This window comes from Sardina pilchardus, chromosome 23, assembly GCF_963854185.1.
Source record: "Sardina pilchardus chromosome 23, fSarPil1.1, whole genome shotgun sequence".
In the NCBI taxonomy this organism is placed as follows: Eukaryota; Metazoa; Chordata; class Actinopteri; order Clupeiformes; family Clupeidae; genus Sardina; species Sardina pilchardus.
Window position 1 is genome coordinate 1,438,950 of NC_085016.1, and position 19,900 is coordinate 1,458,849.

The window sequence follows — 19,900 nt, forward strand, 5'->3', positions numbered from 1 at the left end:
GTTCGACCACAATGTGAGTGACAAACATTAAGAAATCACAAGAGAGCAGTGAACTCTCTGCGATGCAAAGCATGTGACTGAGTGACCACCACGCATTCTTTTTAGAACTTTCCTTGGTATTCATATTTGGATGAATGTCCATCCTGTTTTTTACATGCACACTCTGCGTTTAACGAGTCGGACACTGAGGACACACGAGGTTTCAGACATAAATGTCACCTTTCCTGCTCCGACTGGTCCGATGACAGCCAGCAGTTCACCTGGCTTCACCGTGAAGGACACCCGCTGCAGTGTTGGTGCATCAATTGTCTAAGTGTAGAACAGAAACATACATTTCATATTCATTCATATGATTTACAAGGACACAAGGAGCTTTATTTGTCACATACGTAGAAAGATGTAAAACATGTAGAGAAATTTCGCTTGGTGTTCTTTTTCATTGCGAGTGTGAAGAAGAAAGATCAAGAAATATTTAAACACTGTCCACAGATCAATCCTCACTTTAGTCAGTCAAACGGCGCAAACAGTAAAGACATAAGGGTGGCAAGGTGACGGGCTTAATCACTGTAGGTAACTTTGTCTATTCAATTTAGTTTTTAGTTGTACAAATCATGCAAAAAGTGTGTGTGTGTGTGTGTGTGTATGTGAATGTGAATGTGTCTGCCAGTTGCATATATACTGTGTGTGAGGTGAGTCGCGGTGGAGCAGACCTTGTCCCAGTAGCAGGTAAGATCCCGCATCTCTACAGAACTGGTCTTGGTCTTCATCACAGGTGGGGGCGTCTTCTCAATCTCATCCAGCATCAGGAACGTCTACACAGACCAAGCACAAACAGCACTTTCTATTTCAAAGAAACCTAAAACCTAAACCTAAACCTAGCACTGCTGAAATGGCTATACAGGACCACTGGACTACATTAGATTAGATTAGATTAGATTATACTTTATTGTCATTGTACACAACGAGACATTGTTTGCTAAAAAGATTAAAAACATGTACTGGTACATAAATACAACAAAATCGTCACCGCCACCATTGGGCCGCAACACGCTGCTTTGCTCTCTTTTCAGAATTTAGAACACTTGACTGTTTGGTTCTACTTCTTTATAAATGATCCTGTGTCCATTCTAGTGAAGAATCAAAACACTTGACTGTTTGGTTCTACTGTATCTCTTTGTAAATGATCCTGTGTCCATTCTAGGGAAGAATCAAAACTCTTGACTGTTTGGTTCTACTGTTTGATGACCATGTCTGGTCATGCGGTCACAGCTGCTGTGAACTTCACTGAAAGAAACAAACTGATCAGATGGCTGATCTGTGTCAGCCCAATGGGTTGAGTGACAGGACCGATGGGTTGAGTGACAAGACCAATATGGGTTGAGTGACAGGACCAATGGGTTGAGTGACAAGACCAATGGGTTGAGTGACAGGACCAATGGGTTGAGTGACAGGACCAATGGGTTGAGTGACAGGACCTAAAGCTAAGTTGGCCGTAGCAGTCCCCACCTAAGTGGAAAGGCTAAAATGAACACAACGAGCGAAGATGGGGAGTGTCTGTCTACATACCAAAGGACCAAAGCCGTCAGAGGAAGGGTATAACTCTAATAATAATGAACACAACTTACACTATAAGCCATAGACTATACAGTTACACTATACAGTACAAACGGTTTGCCCAATTAGCTATGCAACACATGCAATACACTCGTAACAGCACCAGTGAGTACGCTGCCCACAAAGTCAGCAAGAAGTCCACTATGAACACAATACAATGAATAGCTTCCCATCCTGTGGCATGCGCTTGCCCTCTCCAGAGTAATCGTGAGGAAGTGGAAGCCAAGGCCTGCTTCTCCACCCTGGAAACAGATGCACCGCTCTCATGCTCCTCACAGCTGAACGATAACTATAACTACAGGGATGACTGAGCACGACCCAGATGATATCGTCCTTCAGGTCTTTCTTGTTACAGCCTACGTGTGTGTGGAACGGCTCTACATGTTTGTCTAGTACTACAAAGCAGCTTTAAAATGATCCATGGCATGGCTATTTATGTTTCACTGTTAATCTTCAATGCATCTTTGAGTGTCTTGAGAAGCTCTCTTTAAATGAAACGTATGATCATTATCAAATCAAATCAAATCAAATCAGGCTTATTGGCCTATTCTATTCTATTCTATATTTGCGTATGCAAGGAATTTGGTCTCTGTATTTATCCCATCCGTGAATTAGTGAACACATATAGCACACAGTGAACACACTGTGAGGTGAAGCACACACTAACTCGGAGCAGTGAGCTGCCTGCTCAACAGCGGCACTCAGGGAGCAGTGAGGGGTTAGGTGCCTTGCTCAAGGGCACTTCAGTCGTGGACTGGTCGGGGATCATACCAGCAACCCTCCGGTTACAAGCTGGAAGCCCTAACCAGTAGGCCACGGCTGCCCCGACAGCAATGATTATCATTGGCCCCGGTCGTGGCGCGACTGGCTGGGGCACCTGCACCGCACGTGGTCCTTCCCGGATCCAACCCCAACTCTCTCTCCCACTCGCTTCCTGTCTCTCTACACTGTCCTATCCCATTAAAAAGGCATAAAAGCCCAAAAAATATACTTAAAAAAAAAAAAAAGCAATGATTATCATTACCTTGATCCTCTGGACGCTGACCATGGACTCCGAGAGCGTCTCGATAGCCGCCGGGAAGAAGAGTGTGACCGTGAGGCGCACGGCACTGTACAGGGAGACGGTCTTGAACACACGACTGGCCGTGATGGGGTTGCCCAGCAACACGTACACCGTGAAGGTCACGAACAATATGACCTTGCTGGCGGAGAAGAAGAGGCCCATGTTGAGGCCCCGGAGATACGAGCTGGACATTATCTTGGAGATCTCTTTCCTGAAAATACAAATCAGAGCATCTCGTCAAACAGTCACTCTTAAAGAATTGGCATGAAACCCCAAACAAATAGGAATACAATATACACAAAAAAATTGGCTGCTGAAAGTGTTTCCAAGGCTAATATCCTGACTGCTACCTAGCTAGGGATGCTAGCAATATTGTGGTTGCGTAAAATGTCTTATAGAACATAGAACTTTTTAAAAGGTCATGAGCCTGGAGGGGTGGGGGAGGAGGACGCCAGACGCCGCTGTTGAGCGCTCTGAAGGAGGGAGGGGAACAGACAGAGGCAGCGGCTGCTGGGGAAACCCACGCACATGCTCAGGAAGGCATCTCTGCCAGTGCTGTTGCATTATGCTGTGTAATGTTCAATAGGCATTATCCACTCAACTTTTAACTGTGTACATAAAGCACACACATCCTAGTTATATTCTAATGTTTTTCAACACCTGCTTCATAAACTAAAGTCTCAAAAACATACAACTACTGTGTGATTGAGTTTTCAACTCGAACACCAATGTAACATAACAGCGTCCCTGCTGAATGAACGTGACTGAGTTTTAAGTAATTGTTGAATGTAACATAACCGCGTCCCTGCTGAATGAACGTGACTGAGTTTTAAGTAATTGTTGAATGTAACATAACCGCGTCCCTGCTGAATGAACGTGACTGAGTTTTAAGTAATTGTTCAATGTTGCATAACAGCAAACACAATGCTGGTAAATCAGAGACACAATTCTTTTGGAAAAAAAAAATTATTCATTGCAGTACAGAGGTTGACACTGACAACCCCAATCAGTCATTTATTTGCCAAAGGTTTGTGTGGGAGTCATTCGGACCAGTCATTCACAGTCTTGAGGGGAAACCTGCATTGTCATAATGATCTGCAAGTTCCTGTTTTATTTTCCTACACTTGTGTAATCATGTGTGTATGTGACCTTTGAACAGAGCTTAGAAAAGTAAATAAACACACAAGGATGACAACACTAAGCAGATTTTACACACAGCCAGGCTTTGCAAACATGACAGTCAGGGTGATGGTTTGTGTTTATGAATGAAAACGCCACCTAAACCTAACCTTCCATTCCTGCCTAGCCAACACCTAAACCTACCCCTCCCTTCAACACCTATCCAACACCTAAACCTACGCCTCCCTTCAACACCTAGCCAACACCTAAACCTACCCCTCCATTCAACACCTAGCCAACACCTAAACCTACCCCTCCATTCAACACCTAGCCAACACCTAAACCTACCTCTCCCTTCAACACCTAGCCAACACCTAAACCTACCCCTCTCTTCCTGTCTAGCCTAACTACCCTTGTGAAAGTTCTTGGGATGTTCTTTGATGATCTATGCTAGCGTGGTCTGCATAACTCTAGTGTACACCACTCCAGCTCGGCACGGAAAGTTGACTCAAGAAACGACTGAAAAGATTGAGTGTGTCCAAAAACGAGCCTGCCGGATTCTCGCTGAAAGAGCACGCACCAATCACACGCAAGCCCTCCATGTCCTGCCTCCACCAACCCGCCAGCACACAAGAATCCAATTATGCAGAGACTTCGCACGAACCCCGCCAGACTCCCCTTTCAGAAATGCCCCCCCTCCCCCCCTCCCCCCTCCCCCAGTGCTCACACATCTGAGCGCTCAATTAACCAATGGGCACAATGGCAGGCTCTGCAGGCCAGAACACAGAGACACAGAACACAAGTGTCCCATCCTATTCCTGACTAGACTTCTACATGGGACATTAAAGAGGTTTGAAATATCTTCCAACTCACCTTAAACATATGTGCTTATTGCTTATAGTTCTTACATAGCCTTAAACATATGTGTTTATTGCTTATAGTTCTTACATAGCCTTAAACATGTGTTTATTGCTTATAGTTCTTACATAACCTTAAACATATGTGTTTATTGCTTATAGTTCTTACATAACTGTCCATTTTTGTGAAAACTCTGTAGCCCAGACTGTAAATGCTCAAGAATGTGTTGTTTTTTTTGGTGAAAAGCCGCCATGTGAGTTTGAAATAAAACGTGAATTTGAAGTTGATTTTTACACACACTTATTTGCACATTATTGCCATTATGCTGCTGTTAAGGAACCCAAGGGGTCCAGCATATGTCCAGCACTGTCCACTCCACTCTGCAGACCAAGTCTTGAGGTATTAATCGTGCAGTCATGGGGACCGCTCTGGCGCAACAGAATCTGAGTGCCCACGGGGACCCAGGTTTGAATCCCACCTGCGGTCATATCCCGATCCCTCTCCATCTCTCTTCCCCACTTGCTTCCTGTCTACCTCTACGGCCCAAAAATATACTAAAAAGAAATAGCACAGTCATGAGACACAGGACTGCTCTGTGATGGAGAGTGACAGTCAGAGGTTCTAAACAACTTCAGCAGAGTAAAGCAAAATTCTGTTACCTTCGGACATCAGTGACGAGCGCTGCAAAGGGTTTTTCCCAGGCGTACATTTTTATGATTCGGATACCAGCAACGACCTCGTTCATAATCCGGATCCTGGTGTCTGTGTGCAGTGCTGTTTTACTCCTGAGGAAGAGACACAGAGGGACAGGGCGGTACTTAAAAACTGGTTGGTCAAATACAAGATTCAAGATTTTTTCAGTCTGTCCAAGTTGACCTGAGCAATACTGAACAATAGCACTAACCACACAGAGCTGTTTTCAGCTAAACTACACCCAGAGTCATGTAGTAGTCGACATGTTCCTTTTGATATTGGCCAACTTATTATTTAAATAATCAGATTAAAGTTCAAATTAACATGATCATACAATCAGAAAACATGCCACCAGTTCTGTGGTTGGCCTGCAACATAGCTCAAAAAGGTGCCCCATATTGTATATCGCCAAAAGAAACACAGTGACTCGAAACTGGTTCGGTAGTTTGCACCACTTGACAAGTTCAGTCGTAGCTTTTTGAGTACATCTCTGATACAGTATTAGGCTATGAGATGTTACAGGCAGATCAGAATAGCTGATCTGTGGACAGATGCATGGCAAGTGTCGTAGGCAGAAAACCTAATGAGCAGTGTCGGTGTACTGATGTAGGAATCGATTAAATAGACAGATAACGAAGGTCTGCAAAGTGATTGATTTCATGCTCACTTTTAAGTTTTCAAAATACAAAAATACAGTATTTTATTTTGATACATGGCGTGGGTACTGTGTTTTGTAGTTTATTTTGATACACTTAAAATTAGGGTATTTGATATTTTATTCTAAAATTCATTTTGATGCATTTCTTTCTGCCCATCCCTGTGTGAGTGAACACATGCATACTGAGGGGAAAGGTTGGGAATTTTAAGGAGTGAGAATATGTGGGATACATTTTATATGTTTCTCATTGTATTAACCATTTACTATGGCTTACATATATAATTAATTCTAGTTGCCATCCTGGCCTTAGGAATGTGAGGGTAACCCCATGGTGACCCCAAGGCACACAAACACAAACATGGTTTAGGTTGAGGAGTTCTTGTAAACATTCTTATCTCTGTTAATCACCAGTGGTTAAAGACTCACTAAAGTGTATCTAGTGATTTTCCATGTGTGTGTGTGTTAAGGGTATAAGAACAGGCTTTGCCCACAGATGTGTGGGCTTGTTACTTTGACTTCATTTGACTTTTCACCTGAAAGTTGAAAACAGGCGGCCGAACATGGTCTGCAAAGGCATGAGGAACAAGAGGACGGCCATCCCAGCCAGGCACGACGGCCCGATCTCCTGCCACAGCAGCCCGATGACCACAGCAGCTTGCAGCGGCCCCACCCACAGGTAGTGCAGGAAGATGGTCACCTGCGGTCAACACGACGGGAGTTAGGTGGGAATAACACAGGAAATATCAAGCGGTAGCAGCAAAGCAGAGGGCAAAACATCACGATTCAAATCCTCCAAACAAAGTTCTATTTCGTTACCATGATGATGCGACGTTTCACCCAAACAACTCAACAGAAATTAACACCCAAACAAAGAGGTTTACTGCTCTGATTTGGTTTGAATGTCTGTAGTGTTCCAAAGAAACATCAAACTGACACTAACGTTCGTTACGTTCTGAGAGTCGAAGGCAGGAGAAAGCGTAACGCTGGCGGTGCCAACTGTCCCCCCTGACGAGTTACAGATTGGTGTTATGTTTCAGAGAAGCAGCTCTCTTAAAACACTGCATCAGGGGGCACTGTGGCGCAGCAGGCTACAGCGCTCATACCACATACGGGTCCGAGTGCCCTCGGGGACCCCGGTTCCAGTACGGCCTGTAGTCATTTCCCGATTTCACCCCATCTCTCTCTCCCACTTACTTCCTGTCTCACCCTTCACTGTCCTATACAAATAAAGGCAAAACAGCCGAAAAAATACATGTATACTCGGCATCAAGCTAAAACTAAGGCATCTATTTGTTTTGTTTCCTGATGGTGGCACCATGTTTATTTTGCTGGCCACAAACTCAGCACCAGTTCATCCTCTGTGCCACCTGCTCTCCTTCATCACAATAGCCCGATGACTAGCGGCTCACCTGCCTCCCATACACTCCGCTATTTATATCCTCTTAGCTCATTCAGGACCACTTCCTGTTGTGTGCTGTGAGCTCATTTTGATCTTGATTTTTTGGTTTTGTGATCAACTGCCAAGAAAGTTGTTTTTAATGTGATTGTGCCTTTCGCTCATGTAAGCTCCCCGGTGAGATGAAAATACACATTTTTTGTGCTTCCTGCTGATAGCTAGCTAGTTGTTTTGGCTTCCCTGCTCTGACTGGGTCCTGATCGAACAGTCCCCTTCTCTAATAATAGACATTTACAGACTGCGCAGGGCACAGATACGAATACGTTATGATAAGGATTATACTTTAACCGATCAAGCAGTAATACATCATCCCTTGAAGCTCAGTATTTAGGCTCGATGGTTTTAAGGCTAAAACAACTGGTAGTCTGCTGTCTATACATATTTATTCGCACAAGTAATGCTACCAAGACGTTCATTTCTACAGCTTTTCCACTATCTGTTCCCTTTCCTAATAAATGCAATTCCCCAATGGCTGAATAATCCATGAAAAGCATGGAAGGCATTGTCCCTGAAAAACTTCGGAGTGTTACTTTTTTATCTACCTTTATCAACTGAACTAGTGTCATATGACTCCCTGTTACGGCCCTAGTGTAACACTCACTCAATGCCCTTTGGCATTTGTTATGCTCTTTGTACTTTTCATGTAGTACATTATGTATTGCTATGTGTTATTAAAAGCCAATTCAGTCATCTAGAACAGAATGTTGCCTTCTCCTAACCTCTGCAGCGCATCTTCTTTGATTGTTCCGATTTTTTATCACCACGACGATGTCTCATTCTTTACCTGTGTGTCGTGCCTGGTAGAGCATTGTGTGATTTTGGAGACGACTCATAGGAGACGCATACATGTTTCATGCTTCCATAGGTGGTAACATTACCTGATCAAACTTGTTGACATCATTTGAGAGCAAGTTGACAATTTGCCCCGTGGTGGTCTGGCCCAACGCTGCACTGCTAAGGCTCAGAGCCTGGAAATGGACATTAGGCAAGACACGTGTTATATAGCATATTATATAGCATATTTCAAACATATGGGAACACGCATTAGGCAAGACACGTGTTATATAGCATATTTCACACATATGGGAACACGCATTAGGCAAGACACGTGTTATATAGCATATTTCACACATATGGGAACACGCATTAGGGAAGACAAGTGTTATATAGCATATTCCATACATATGGGTAATTACACATCAGGCAAGGCAAGACACATTTATTTAGATTAGCAAATAAAAGCACAAAAGTAAAGTGAAGTGAAGTAAAAAGTAAAGTGCATAACATAGAATAATTGAAAAACATAAAAGACACAAGGAATAAGACCATCAGACATTAGCCATTCAGAAACAAAAGCGCGTACAATTACTGGACGCTAGCCTGTACTTCGCTATCACTTAAGCAATTAGATGAACGTTGCGCACGTACCTTTTTATAAATGAGATGGCACAGAGCGACCCGTATCTTCATGCCGGCTCTCTGCACGCTAGCCTGTACTTCGCTATCACTTAAGCAATTAGGTGAACGTTGCGCACGTACCTTTTTATAAATGAGATGGCACAGAGCGACCCGTATCTTCATGCCTGCTCTCTGCACGTGGTAGAAGTAGAGGTGGTGCAGGACCGTCAGGCCGAACGTGGCCAAGGACATGCCTGCGGCGTAGCCGTACGCCTCGTACAGCGCCGTGGAGTCCGTGGAGTCCGCCGGGCCCGTGCGCTCAAAGTACTCGATCAGCTTTCCCAGGAACACGGGCTGGATCACCTTTATGGCCTCCTGGTGAGAGGTGACCCAGAGAACACACACACACACACACACACACAGGGCCGACTGTTACAATATCACCTGGACCAGCGGGGGGCTGTGGACCAAGTCCAGCCCAAGAGTCCACGGGGGGCCCGACCTGCGGCCATTTCCCAATCCCACACCATCTCTCTCTCCCGGCGCCATTTCCCAATCCCACACCATCTCTCTCTCCCGCGGCCATTTCCCAATCCCACACCATCTCTCTCTCCCGCGGCCATTTCCCAATCCCACACCATCTCTCTCTCTGTCCTTCTCCCAATACATGCAAAAATCCCCCCCAGAAATACACTTAAAATAAATTTTTAAAACACAAAACAAAACAAAAAAACTAAAAAATTACTTGGACAATTATATGTGAAACAAAATACATGTTGGACCATAACAAACTGCTCAGGTCATTGGAGATGAATCTCCAAGGTTCTGGTTATGTTCTAAGCAGGAGTGTTTTAACCACTGAATTCATATCAATTAAATGACCAAAATGACCAGAGAAGCGCCCACATCACACTGAGCAAGGAGCAATGACCTTTATATGCATCCTTTACAAAACCCATTCTGTACACTGTCCAAAGGTCTGAAAATGCTTTGTGCACGTCACATAATATAACATATACAGTATATGTTTTTTTTTTTTTTTATTACTACTAAGTGATGCAGCCGACTAACAAGTGATAACAGATGAATATACCATGAAGTCAATTACATAATTTTTAACACTGCCGCCACATAACACTGCTGCCTTCTTGTCCATCAAATCAATTTGATTGTGGTGGCACATCTTTCCACTATTTGCTCAGTCTATTATCAAGTTATACTGTATCACGAGAAACACGCGTGAGCAGCAATTAAGAAGAGTAAATTACTCTCACTTAAAGTCCAAGTCACAGCCCCAGAGTGGAGCACTGTAGCAGTCGCTTTCTTCCCGTACTGACAGTACTCTGTGACCTCAAGATTAGTAACAAAGATCTATGTGAAAAATCGCTGTCCTAAGTGTTTAAGCAACTCAAAATCCATCCATAAATTTTTGAATTATCTTGCGAACAAACAAACAGACAGACAGATAAACAAACCCTGATGAAAACAACCCTAAACTATAACTAGGCTATACAGTAAGTATAGGATATTGATGCAAAGGACCATAGACACATGACTTATCCTATTGTCTTCCTTTAATGTGCTCTATGGACTGTTGATGAACGCTCTGCTCTCTCTGGCTTTATATGATGGAACCTTGTCTATCTTATCTTTGTTACTCCCCGTCCCGTCTTTGGGACCCGTAACATAAAGGATATTGATGCAAAGGACCACAGATACATCACTTATCCTATATCTTCCTTTAATGTGCTCTAAGGACTGTTGATGAACGCTCTGATCTCTCTGGCTTTATATGGTGTACTTCTCACGGAGGCGTCACGTGCAGTCAGAACATGATGTTACAGCCCCCACTACGAGTTGTAAATTAATGGTTGTAGTGGTCAAATTCCTGTTGTCAGTTCCACAGCTTGTATTGTCAAGTTAAGGCTGCCTTTTCTTGAGGCCAAATTCACTGTGGGATTTCAGTCGGATGTGGCCCAACTAACCACACAATACTTTTCTGAATTGTCTGATGCAATTTTTAGATGAGCGTTAACGAAAAGGGGAACAAAACCAATAGTTCACTTGTTCCGGAGTGAAAACACTATGTTCAACTTTAGAAAGCATTCCCCAGACCCCTTATTATGGGATGAATTTAGTCAGATTCTATGAATCAGTGTCTCCCCTGAATAATAGGCTCCACCTACTACTTGATAAAAAGAATGCTCATAACCAGCACTACCTCTGCTTTTCCCCAATATGAAGCCCAAATGACTGAAACATTGTGTGTTATAACATACTGTAGGCTACCAAAGAGACAGTAGGAAAATATCCATAGGCCTGTCATGCTGTTGGTGGCAAGACATGTTCTGTGTCTGGAGTTAGGCTATCAGACATTTAGATCTAAAACTATAGAAGTTAGTTGCCTATTTTTACAACTGAATTCTTGATATCTAATGTGCTTTGATTTAAGCTTTAGGGTTGTTGCACAAAAAAGCCTGTAGTACTGTGCCGACAATCTATATAACAAAACAAAAAAACACCATTGATACTACTACCACAGATATTGTTCTCTATAGATTTTTGAAGGTTTTTTTCTACTTAATATAGGCTATAACTTCAAACCTCCCAAAGGACTGTGACATGATTATTCAAACTAGGTTGGACATTGTTCCCAGACACTGTGGTCTAGTTCTTCTCATAGAGGATAAATCAGGATGAGATCTGGTAACCGGACACAACGATGGACAACACATCAACGGCACTCTTCTCTTTCAGTACGATTCACACAGCTTTGAGATGTGCTTTGGGTCACCATACAGCTTTGAGATGTGCCTCTGTTCACCATTCACACAGCTTTGAGATGTGCTTTGGGTCACCATATACAGTAGCTTTGAGATGTGCTTTGGGTCACCATACAGCTTTGAGATGTGCTTTGGGTCACCATACAGCTTTGAGATGTGCTTTGGGTCACCATATACAGTAGCTTTGAGATGTGCTTTGGGTCACCATATACAGTAGCTTTGAGATGTGCTTTGGGTCACCATACAGCTTTGAGATGTGCCTCTGTTCACCATTCACACAGCTTTGAGATGTGCTTTGGGTCACCATACAGCTTTGAGATGTGCTTTGGGTCACCATATAGCTTTGAGATGTGCTTTGGGTCACCATATAGCTTTGAGATGTGCTTTGGGTCACTATTCGGTTGGAGAGTAAATTGGGAGCAGCAACACACTGGAAGTGTCATGTCATGACTCATGAGCACATACTGCGGTATCCAGTTATGTTTTAAGTGTCCAAACATCACGCTGTCCTCTCCCTGTTTAACAGTGGGTCAGACAGTCATAGCACATCATCTCACAGATCTACAGTAACGTCTCATATACGGTCATCTCCAGGAGCCGCAGACTTAAGAGACTCTTTCCAAAGCACCTTCATTCAATCTTCCTCTGAAATGCACAATCCTTCCTATTATCTATAACTTTGCCATAACTGCTTTCCGTTTTTTTTCGACTCAACCCACCCACATTCAGCTGAGAGGTTTACCCGCGTGCAAGCTGGGCTTGCAGGTCACCGGATGACCTGCACATTACTACAGAGGTGCTATTTCTGTAGTGTACAAGCGCTGCCCGCAGCAGTTTTCAGCAAAAGAGAGAACCCTAACCCCTGAACAGGGCGGACTAGGGCAGCGAACTAACCCCCAGGTCCTAATGCCGCTGGCTCCTTGTACAACACACATTGGCTCACGCCTGCACATTTAGCAACAACACAGATACAGTATGCAGTGACCGTTCAGAAAGACAGCAAGGTCCAAGATTGAAACGAGCAATAGGCTTATGGTCCTGAATTTAGGGGCATTTCAGAATGCCACAAAACCACAGCTGAGTGGCAGACATCTACCCATAGACTCAGCTCTGATGCTTTGGCCACACACCTGGCTTCAACTTTCAAGTTCAAGCTTAAGTTTATTGTTGCATCTCAGGTATATTTCCATATATCAAAGAGAAAAAATCTTAGGTCCCCCCCCCCCATGGCCTGCTATATGGCCTTAGAGGCTGAACAGCCCCCCCCCCCCCCCCCCCCCCTTATGGCCTGCTATATGGCCTAAGAGCCACCCCCCCCACCCATGGCCTGCTATATGGCCTTAGAGGCTTTAAAGTAAAATAAATAATCAGATGATTATGATGAATAATAATAATAATCATTGAAAAGCTCGAACTATAAATTGCAGGTCTACAGGATGCATTCTACAATTCAGATGTTTAAAAAAACTTTTTTTGAAGAACCTTCTTTTTCAGTGGCACAGACTCACATACTGCATTTCGTCGTCTTTGTACTTGTACTCTGCACAGTGACAATAAAGTTTAATCTAATCTAATCAAATCTAATCTACTGGATCCGAGATCTAAATGGATAGGACTCGGGTTAGGAAAGACCCACCCATCATGCACCAAAAAGAAATATAAGAAAAGCCTATTGTCAAAAGCACCTTATCCAAACAAACCAGAACAGCCTCCTCTTCCAAGAAAAATGAAAAGGTTGTGACTAGCAGGAACATTTGAAAGACAATGGCTGACAACTCTATATTTGATATATTTTGATACTCAATATTGAAATGTCCCACCTGTGTTTCAGACAAACTCAGCACAATGGGATGCTACTCAATGGATGTTCCTACTTCCTACTTCTAAACCCACGGCAATCAACCTACCCCTACTTTAAAGTCAGACCTGAAGTCCGACTGAATATAGCATAAAAGCCTATTGGTCCAGTGCAGTCTAAAAGTACGGCAAAGCAAACAGTAAGCAAAAAGTGAAGCAAACAGTATAACAGCTAGGCAATGGGCCATTAATAGACCATAATTACCTCCGCCAAGGAGGTTATGCTTTCATCAGGGTTTGTCTGTTTGTTAGCAATACCTCAAAAAGTTATGGATGGATTTCGATTAAATTTTAGGAAAGGTCTGAAATGACCCAAGGAAGAAACGATTACATTTTGGGAGTGATCCGGATCACTGTCTGGATCCAGGAGGCGCTTGGTGGAGGTCTGTGCTCACAGAGTGCTTTTTCTAGTTCATATAATAACTGCTGCTGATAATCCTACAACATCTCCCCTCTTTGTGTCCTCATTTACAGTCATAAAACAACATGCCTTCTTCCATCTTAACAATCAGAGAAAACAGACTCAACATTTTGGGACTTATTTAAATATAAATACTTTCTTGACTCTAATGTAAGCCTTCTACGCTAAATCTATACAGGACTGTTGGCTGTTTGCGTACCTCTATGAAAGTGAATATTCCCAAGACCGCGTAAGGCTTCCAGTAGCATCTGATGATGGCTTTTTCCAGTTTGGGTTCTCGTAGCTCCTTAGCAGCTTTCCGAACCTCTGCATCCCAGTAGCTACGGAGAAAGAGAGCATTGGAATCAAATGGGAATGAAAAAGCCCTCTGGCCATATCAGGCTGGCCATTATGTAGAACACTGATAATGGCCGCGTTTCCCAGATTCCCAGGTTCAAGAAGCTCATAAGTGCTAAGAACTTCTTAGGAGCGTTCTTAGAACGTTCTTAGAGCACTCCTAAGAAGTTCTTAGCACTTACCGTAATTACCATAAGTTAATAGGGTGTTAATGTGGTTTTGTTTCTTTTAACTTGCATAAAACACTGTCCTGCGGCTTATATACAATGTGGCTTAAATGCGGGAAATTACTGTAAGAGCTTCTTAACGAATCTGGGAAACGTGGCCGATAACTCTACTAATTACACCACTAATAACACAACCCCTAATAACAGCACTACCGTAATTTCCCAACTATTAGCCGTGGCTTACACATTGATTTTGAAACATTTCTTCAGCTATGAGGTTAATACACTGGGGAGTTAGTATTGCATCATGCAATGTGTAAGGCTGTACTCTATGTATTCCACATGACTTATGGCACATAGGAAATCTGCCACTGATACACAAAAATCTGACACAGATTCCTTTGCAAAGAATTTAAGACAAATAATGGCCGGGTTTCCCAGAATCGTTAAGAAGCTCTTAAGTGCTAAGAACTTCTTAGGAGCGTTCTTAGAACATTCTTACAACGCTCCTAAGAAGTTCTTAGAACTTAAGAGCTTCTTAATGATTCTGGGAAACCCAGCCATTGTTTTTTTCCTTTGTGTTGATCAACATGCTGTTGACAAAACAAAATTGCCAATTATTTTTTTTTGTTTAGTGTAATGACATGCTAGTAAACTAGACTATAAAAAGGACTTGTCATATCCCTGAAATACCTGAACATAAAAACCACAAAAGGCACTTGTCCGTGTAACAGAGTGCCACGATAAGAAAGCAGTCTGTTAGATTAGATAAGACTCACACAGTCCTGGTCAACTTCTGCAATTTCACATCCCGAGCACAAGAATGAGTTGTTTAAAGGTTTACTCAAGTACAATTGTTTCTATGCTGTCTAACATGCCAACTTCTCATGACTAAGCATTAAATCAAACTTAACAATGCGTCCATTTGCGACCAGTTTTAAAATAAAAACAGAGAGATAACATAGAAATGGAGCATTTTTGAGAGGCTAATTTATTTTTTATTATTTATTTGTTTATTTAAAAGGGGCAATGCACATCAATTAACATTCTTTGTTTACACTCAAAATGTAAATGTGCCAGAGTTAGCAAAAGAGCTAGTTTTCAATCTAAATGCCACTACCTGGCTTCTATAACCTCGGGATTCGAGACTACACCAGACTAATGAGCAGATTGGCTACAAAGTAGAAATTCTGGCTCAAAACACGTTTAACCTTTTTTCCATAAAAGGACAACAGATCAATAGCCTACCTCAACAAATGGACTACAAATGTGTACCTAAAAAGACAAGCGTCATCAGAGTGCATTATTATAATTCTCTTGGAGTGATTGGGATGGAACATGTTTCTACCGCAGGTCTGATTTCCACTGTTGATCTGTTAACCCAGAAGGCCTTATTTGAAGGTAAAACCAACGCACGGCTGTATTTTTTTGCGAGGTGCTGGTAGCAGATGTAGAAACGTATAGATAAAGTGGAGGAGACTGCACACTCTTTTCCTGACACCAGTTTTATTGGAACAACATTTGAGCCTTTAAGGCTTCAGGCCAAAACATTACTCCAATAAGACTCCAATAAGAAGCCCTTATCAGCACTCATTCATAATGAAAATGTGAACACTCCCAAGCACCAGTGATTAATTCAGGGATCCCACCCATTTTCACTGACAAATTCCAACATCTTTCTATGACCTTTCCAGACTGTCCAGGACCTTTCCATGTTTTCCAATTCAACTCTGCAGACACAAATATCCCTGAGTCTCAACTGTTTTTTGTTTGTGTGGCTTTTTTTAATTTTTTTTATCATAATACATAATTCAGGCCATTGCATAAATTACATTTACATTACATGTGGTGACTTAACAGGTGCTTCTATCCAAAGTTAATTACAAAAAGGGAGTTATCAAGGTACACAGCGACAAGGACAAGTCAGTACAGCCATACATACTCCTCAAGGACATGGCAGTACAGCCATACATACTCCTCAAGGACATGGCAGTACAGTCATACATACTCCTCAAGGACATGGCAGTACAGCCATACATACTCCTCAAGGACATGGCAGTACAGCCATACATACTCCTCAAGGACATGGCAGTACAGCCATACATACTCTTCAAGGACATGTCAGTACAGCCATACATACTCCTCAAGGACATGGCAGTACAGCCATACATACTCTTCAAGGACATGTCAGAGCAGCCATACATACTCTTCAAGGACATGGCAGTACAGTCATACATACTCTTCAAGAGAATCGGGTGACATAATCCCAATTACAAAACGGCCCACGCAAACCTGTTATGTCAGCCTGTATGTATGCATGAGAGTTAGGTGTGTGTCTGTGTGCGTGCGTGCGTGCGTGCGTTGTTGCTGCTCACCTCCCAAGCTCCTCTCCTTGTCTCTCGGAGCCGTCCTCAGGAAGAACATGGTACATGTCCTCCTCCTCTAGTCTCCGCTTGGAGCCCACAGAGAAGATGGGGTTCAGCCACCTGGAGGGCCACATTACAGAGACACAAGTGTGGTGGACAGCATACAGATCTCCATTACACTATCATTTAGCATTCCCTCTTTCTCTGTCTTGCAATTAAAGATACTTTAACATGTTAAACCTAGTACATGAGGAAAGGATTTGGCCAAAATAAAGAGGATGTTCCCAGTAGTCACAGGGCCATTACACAGTTATGCATATTTGAAGACAGCGCAGACATTTTTTTTCATTATGTAGTAGTTGATGGTATGAAAAAACTAGGCCCATTTCAAACTAACCAGACTTACAGGCTGACACAGCAAATGATTGACTGAACCATACAGTACGCCTGTCACCTGAAGCTAAAACATGTGTGTGTGTGTGGACTGCTCAACTGCACTTTAAATATCACATCAGAGCAGTCTGTTTTGTGTCACACGTGATATGGCTGTGTATGTTACATGTGGCATGTGGACGTTACATATGGTTTATGTTATTTAATACTGTATTGTTATTGTTTTGGTGTTTTAGCAACCTTCAGCACTGGGAGAAACAGCATTTAGGTTTTCAATGTATGCAAATATTCATAAAGAATTGTGAATTGTGAATATTTAAATAAATACAACACAAAAATGAAATATGATATAAATATATACTTCTTCCAGATTTTAAAGTACGTGGCCACTTGAAAACAATTAAAACAATTAAAGCCTGTATGTTGATGTATGGGTGCACTAGGGTGAGCTGGGCCCAAAGCCATTTGCCATTCCTCTTCTTGAGATATTCTCCAGGCTTAAAATATAGCCTACTTCCATTGTTCACCAACACAAAACATTACAGAAAAAAAGACAATTAACTGTATGCCATAAATCAGGAGCTTACTCAAAGGTGAGAAACCGAAAGAGGGACACAGTGTGCGAAAGTAGACGCTGCTAGGCTAATGGCCAACCCAGCATCCCAAATCATCTAATTAAGTCACCTATTCGAGTCGACTATCTTGCTCAGTGTTTACGTTAAAGTGTAACATACAGTTAGGTTCATGTCCGACTGAGACGGGTAAACATTAAGCCAATACATAGGTTAACAGATGATGACAAGTCTCTCGTTATGGTTAAAGTTGTGTCGCCGACAGGCAAGAAAAAGCAAGGAAGTGATTAGCGACCCCTAACACAAAACTGTATGTTAGGGTACAAAGAAATAGACTAATGGTCGTGTTACACCTTAGGCTATTAGTTCTTCGACTATGATGCTAGCCTAAAAACAAAACAGATAACTCACCAGAAGAATATCTTAGATATGACATTAGCTTTCGCAGATGGATTGCTCTTCGGATCTTTACTTTTTGGCTCCATGGTGTTGCTGGACTTTCTAAGATCCTCGCTAATGCGAACCACCACGCCGTTTCCCCTCGAGCAGGTAGGCTACTTCCCACAGCTCATGCGGATATGTTGGACACAGTTGTGTAACTTCGCCGCACGCACATGTTGGTCAGGCGAGCAGCCCCTTCTGGATGGTCACCACTCATCAGCTGAAGAAGTTGGAAAGGAGTTTTAGGAGCTGTCTGGCACCGCCTATCACCCCTCTGATTGGACTCCAGTTGCAACTCTAACCAATTCTCGTCAATTGGATTGGTTGACTGACACCCTTAGTCTTAAAACAACAGGAAATTAACTCGTTTGTTCTTGTGTTTGATTTATACTGTATCGATAGCAGATACATTCATGCATACATATAGACAGATAAGCCTACTTCATTCATCCCGAGGACATTTTTGGCATCCAGTAGCTTATAAAACCATAACACAACAAACACATATCCTACATATATCTCACATAGGCCTAAAAGAAAACCACTCACAGAAATGTGGGCATGTGAAGTGATTATGAAGGCCTGGTAGCCTATGGACTGACCATGTTATGCATTGACCAGGTGCTATGGTAAAGTCTGTGCAATGGTAGTGCAACAGTGAACAGCGCAGAAACTTACATTAGCCCTTTTTTTTTAAAAATAAACTTTGCTAAAAAATATTATAGAAAAATATGACTATGAAAAGACAAGAATGAAATCATAATAGAATTCCTTAACAGACAAGACTAAGAATATCCCCTCCCTTTTTGTGTGGTAATGAGTTCATGGTCCTTTACCTGCGGTGCTGTTGTTGTGATACTGTATCTGTAATCATTAATAATACTGTAGAAAGCAAGGTGAATGGGTAGCCATTGCATTTCATGATGAACAAGATACTACTGTATGTGTGCCGACTGGTTTAGTCACTGACGGTGGGGGAAAAATGCTTTTGTTCCTTTCCTTTTAGGCTATCCAGCGTGCACGCTTGAGACAATTATGCTGGCAGGGAATTTAAAAGCTGCTCCTTCCCATCAGAGTAAGCAGTTGGCTTGACATTGTTCAACTAAAAAAGTGTGTGCTGTAGGCTGTGTGTGTGTGTGTGTGTGTGTGTGTGTGTGTGTGTGTGTGTGTGTGTGTGAAATAGTAGGCTATAGGCCTACTAGAAAAGCACTCAGCGAGTGCAGACCTCCGCCAAGCGAAAAACATAATCGCCTCTTGGATCCAGATTTTAATCAGAATCCATCCATAATGTTGAGTTATCTTGCTAGACAAACAAACAAACAAATAAACATACAAACAAACAAACCCTGATGAAAACATAACCTCCTTGGCGGAGGTAATTAAGTATTTCTTATCCAATTTTATGTTACAACTTAGAAACTATTGTGTTGTGAAACCTGTTACATTTTGATTGCTTCTAAGCATATTCATATATTTACACACAACCTTATGTGCTCTCCTTGTGCAAATGGCTCCTGGTCTACATAATTTTTTTATATCCAAAGCCAAAAGTTATTCATATGACAAATATTTATTTTATTTCATTGTTATTAGCTGACAGCATTGTTTTTGTCCCGTGCTTATGTCATTTCCAGGCAAAAATAAACCTATTGGTCAAATGAAAATACACAGCAAATAAAAATGTAAAGGATGTCAGGGATGCCAA

The 19,900-nt window shown here is 42.3% G+C and overlaps 1 protein-coding gene across 2 annotated transcripts in view; it reads right to left on the reverse strand.

Annotated features, from left to right (window-relative positions):
* abcc4 (ATP binding cassette subfamily C member 4 (PEL blood group)) overlaps positions 1 to 18,402 on the reverse strand; it is a 39,140-nt gene extending 20,738 nt beyond the window's left edge. Inside the window, exons 1-10 of one of the 2 annotated variants that reach the window (XM_062527458.1) lie at positions 18,166 to 18,402; positions 16,799 to 16,909; positions 14,120 to 14,240; positions 9,001 to 9,234; positions 8,340 to 8,429; positions 6,539 to 6,702; positions 5,314 to 5,439; positions 2,639 to 2,888; positions 711 to 812; positions 220 to 309 (exon numbers count right to left, since the gene is read on the reverse strand). In XM_062527458.1, coding sequence (XP_062383442.1) covers positions 220 to 309; positions 711 to 812; positions 2,639 to 2,888; positions 5,314 to 5,439; positions 6,539 to 6,702; positions 8,340 to 8,429; positions 9,001 to 9,234; positions 14,120 to 14,240; positions 16,799 to 16,909; positions 18,166 to 18,239 — 1,362 coding nt within the window. In that variant the 5' untranslated portion in view covers positions 18,240 to 18,402. Of the gene's footprint in view, positions 1 to 219; positions 310 to 710; positions 813 to 2,638; positions 2,889 to 5,313; positions 5,440 to 6,538; positions 6,703 to 8,339; positions 8,430 to 8,889; positions 8,940 to 9,000; positions 9,235 to 14,119; positions 14,241 to 16,798; positions 16,910 to 18,165 lie in introns of those variants that run through there. The other variant, XM_062527459.1, reaches the window with a different exon arrangement.
* Between the last annotated feature and the right edge of the window lie 1,498 nt (positions 18,403 to 19,900).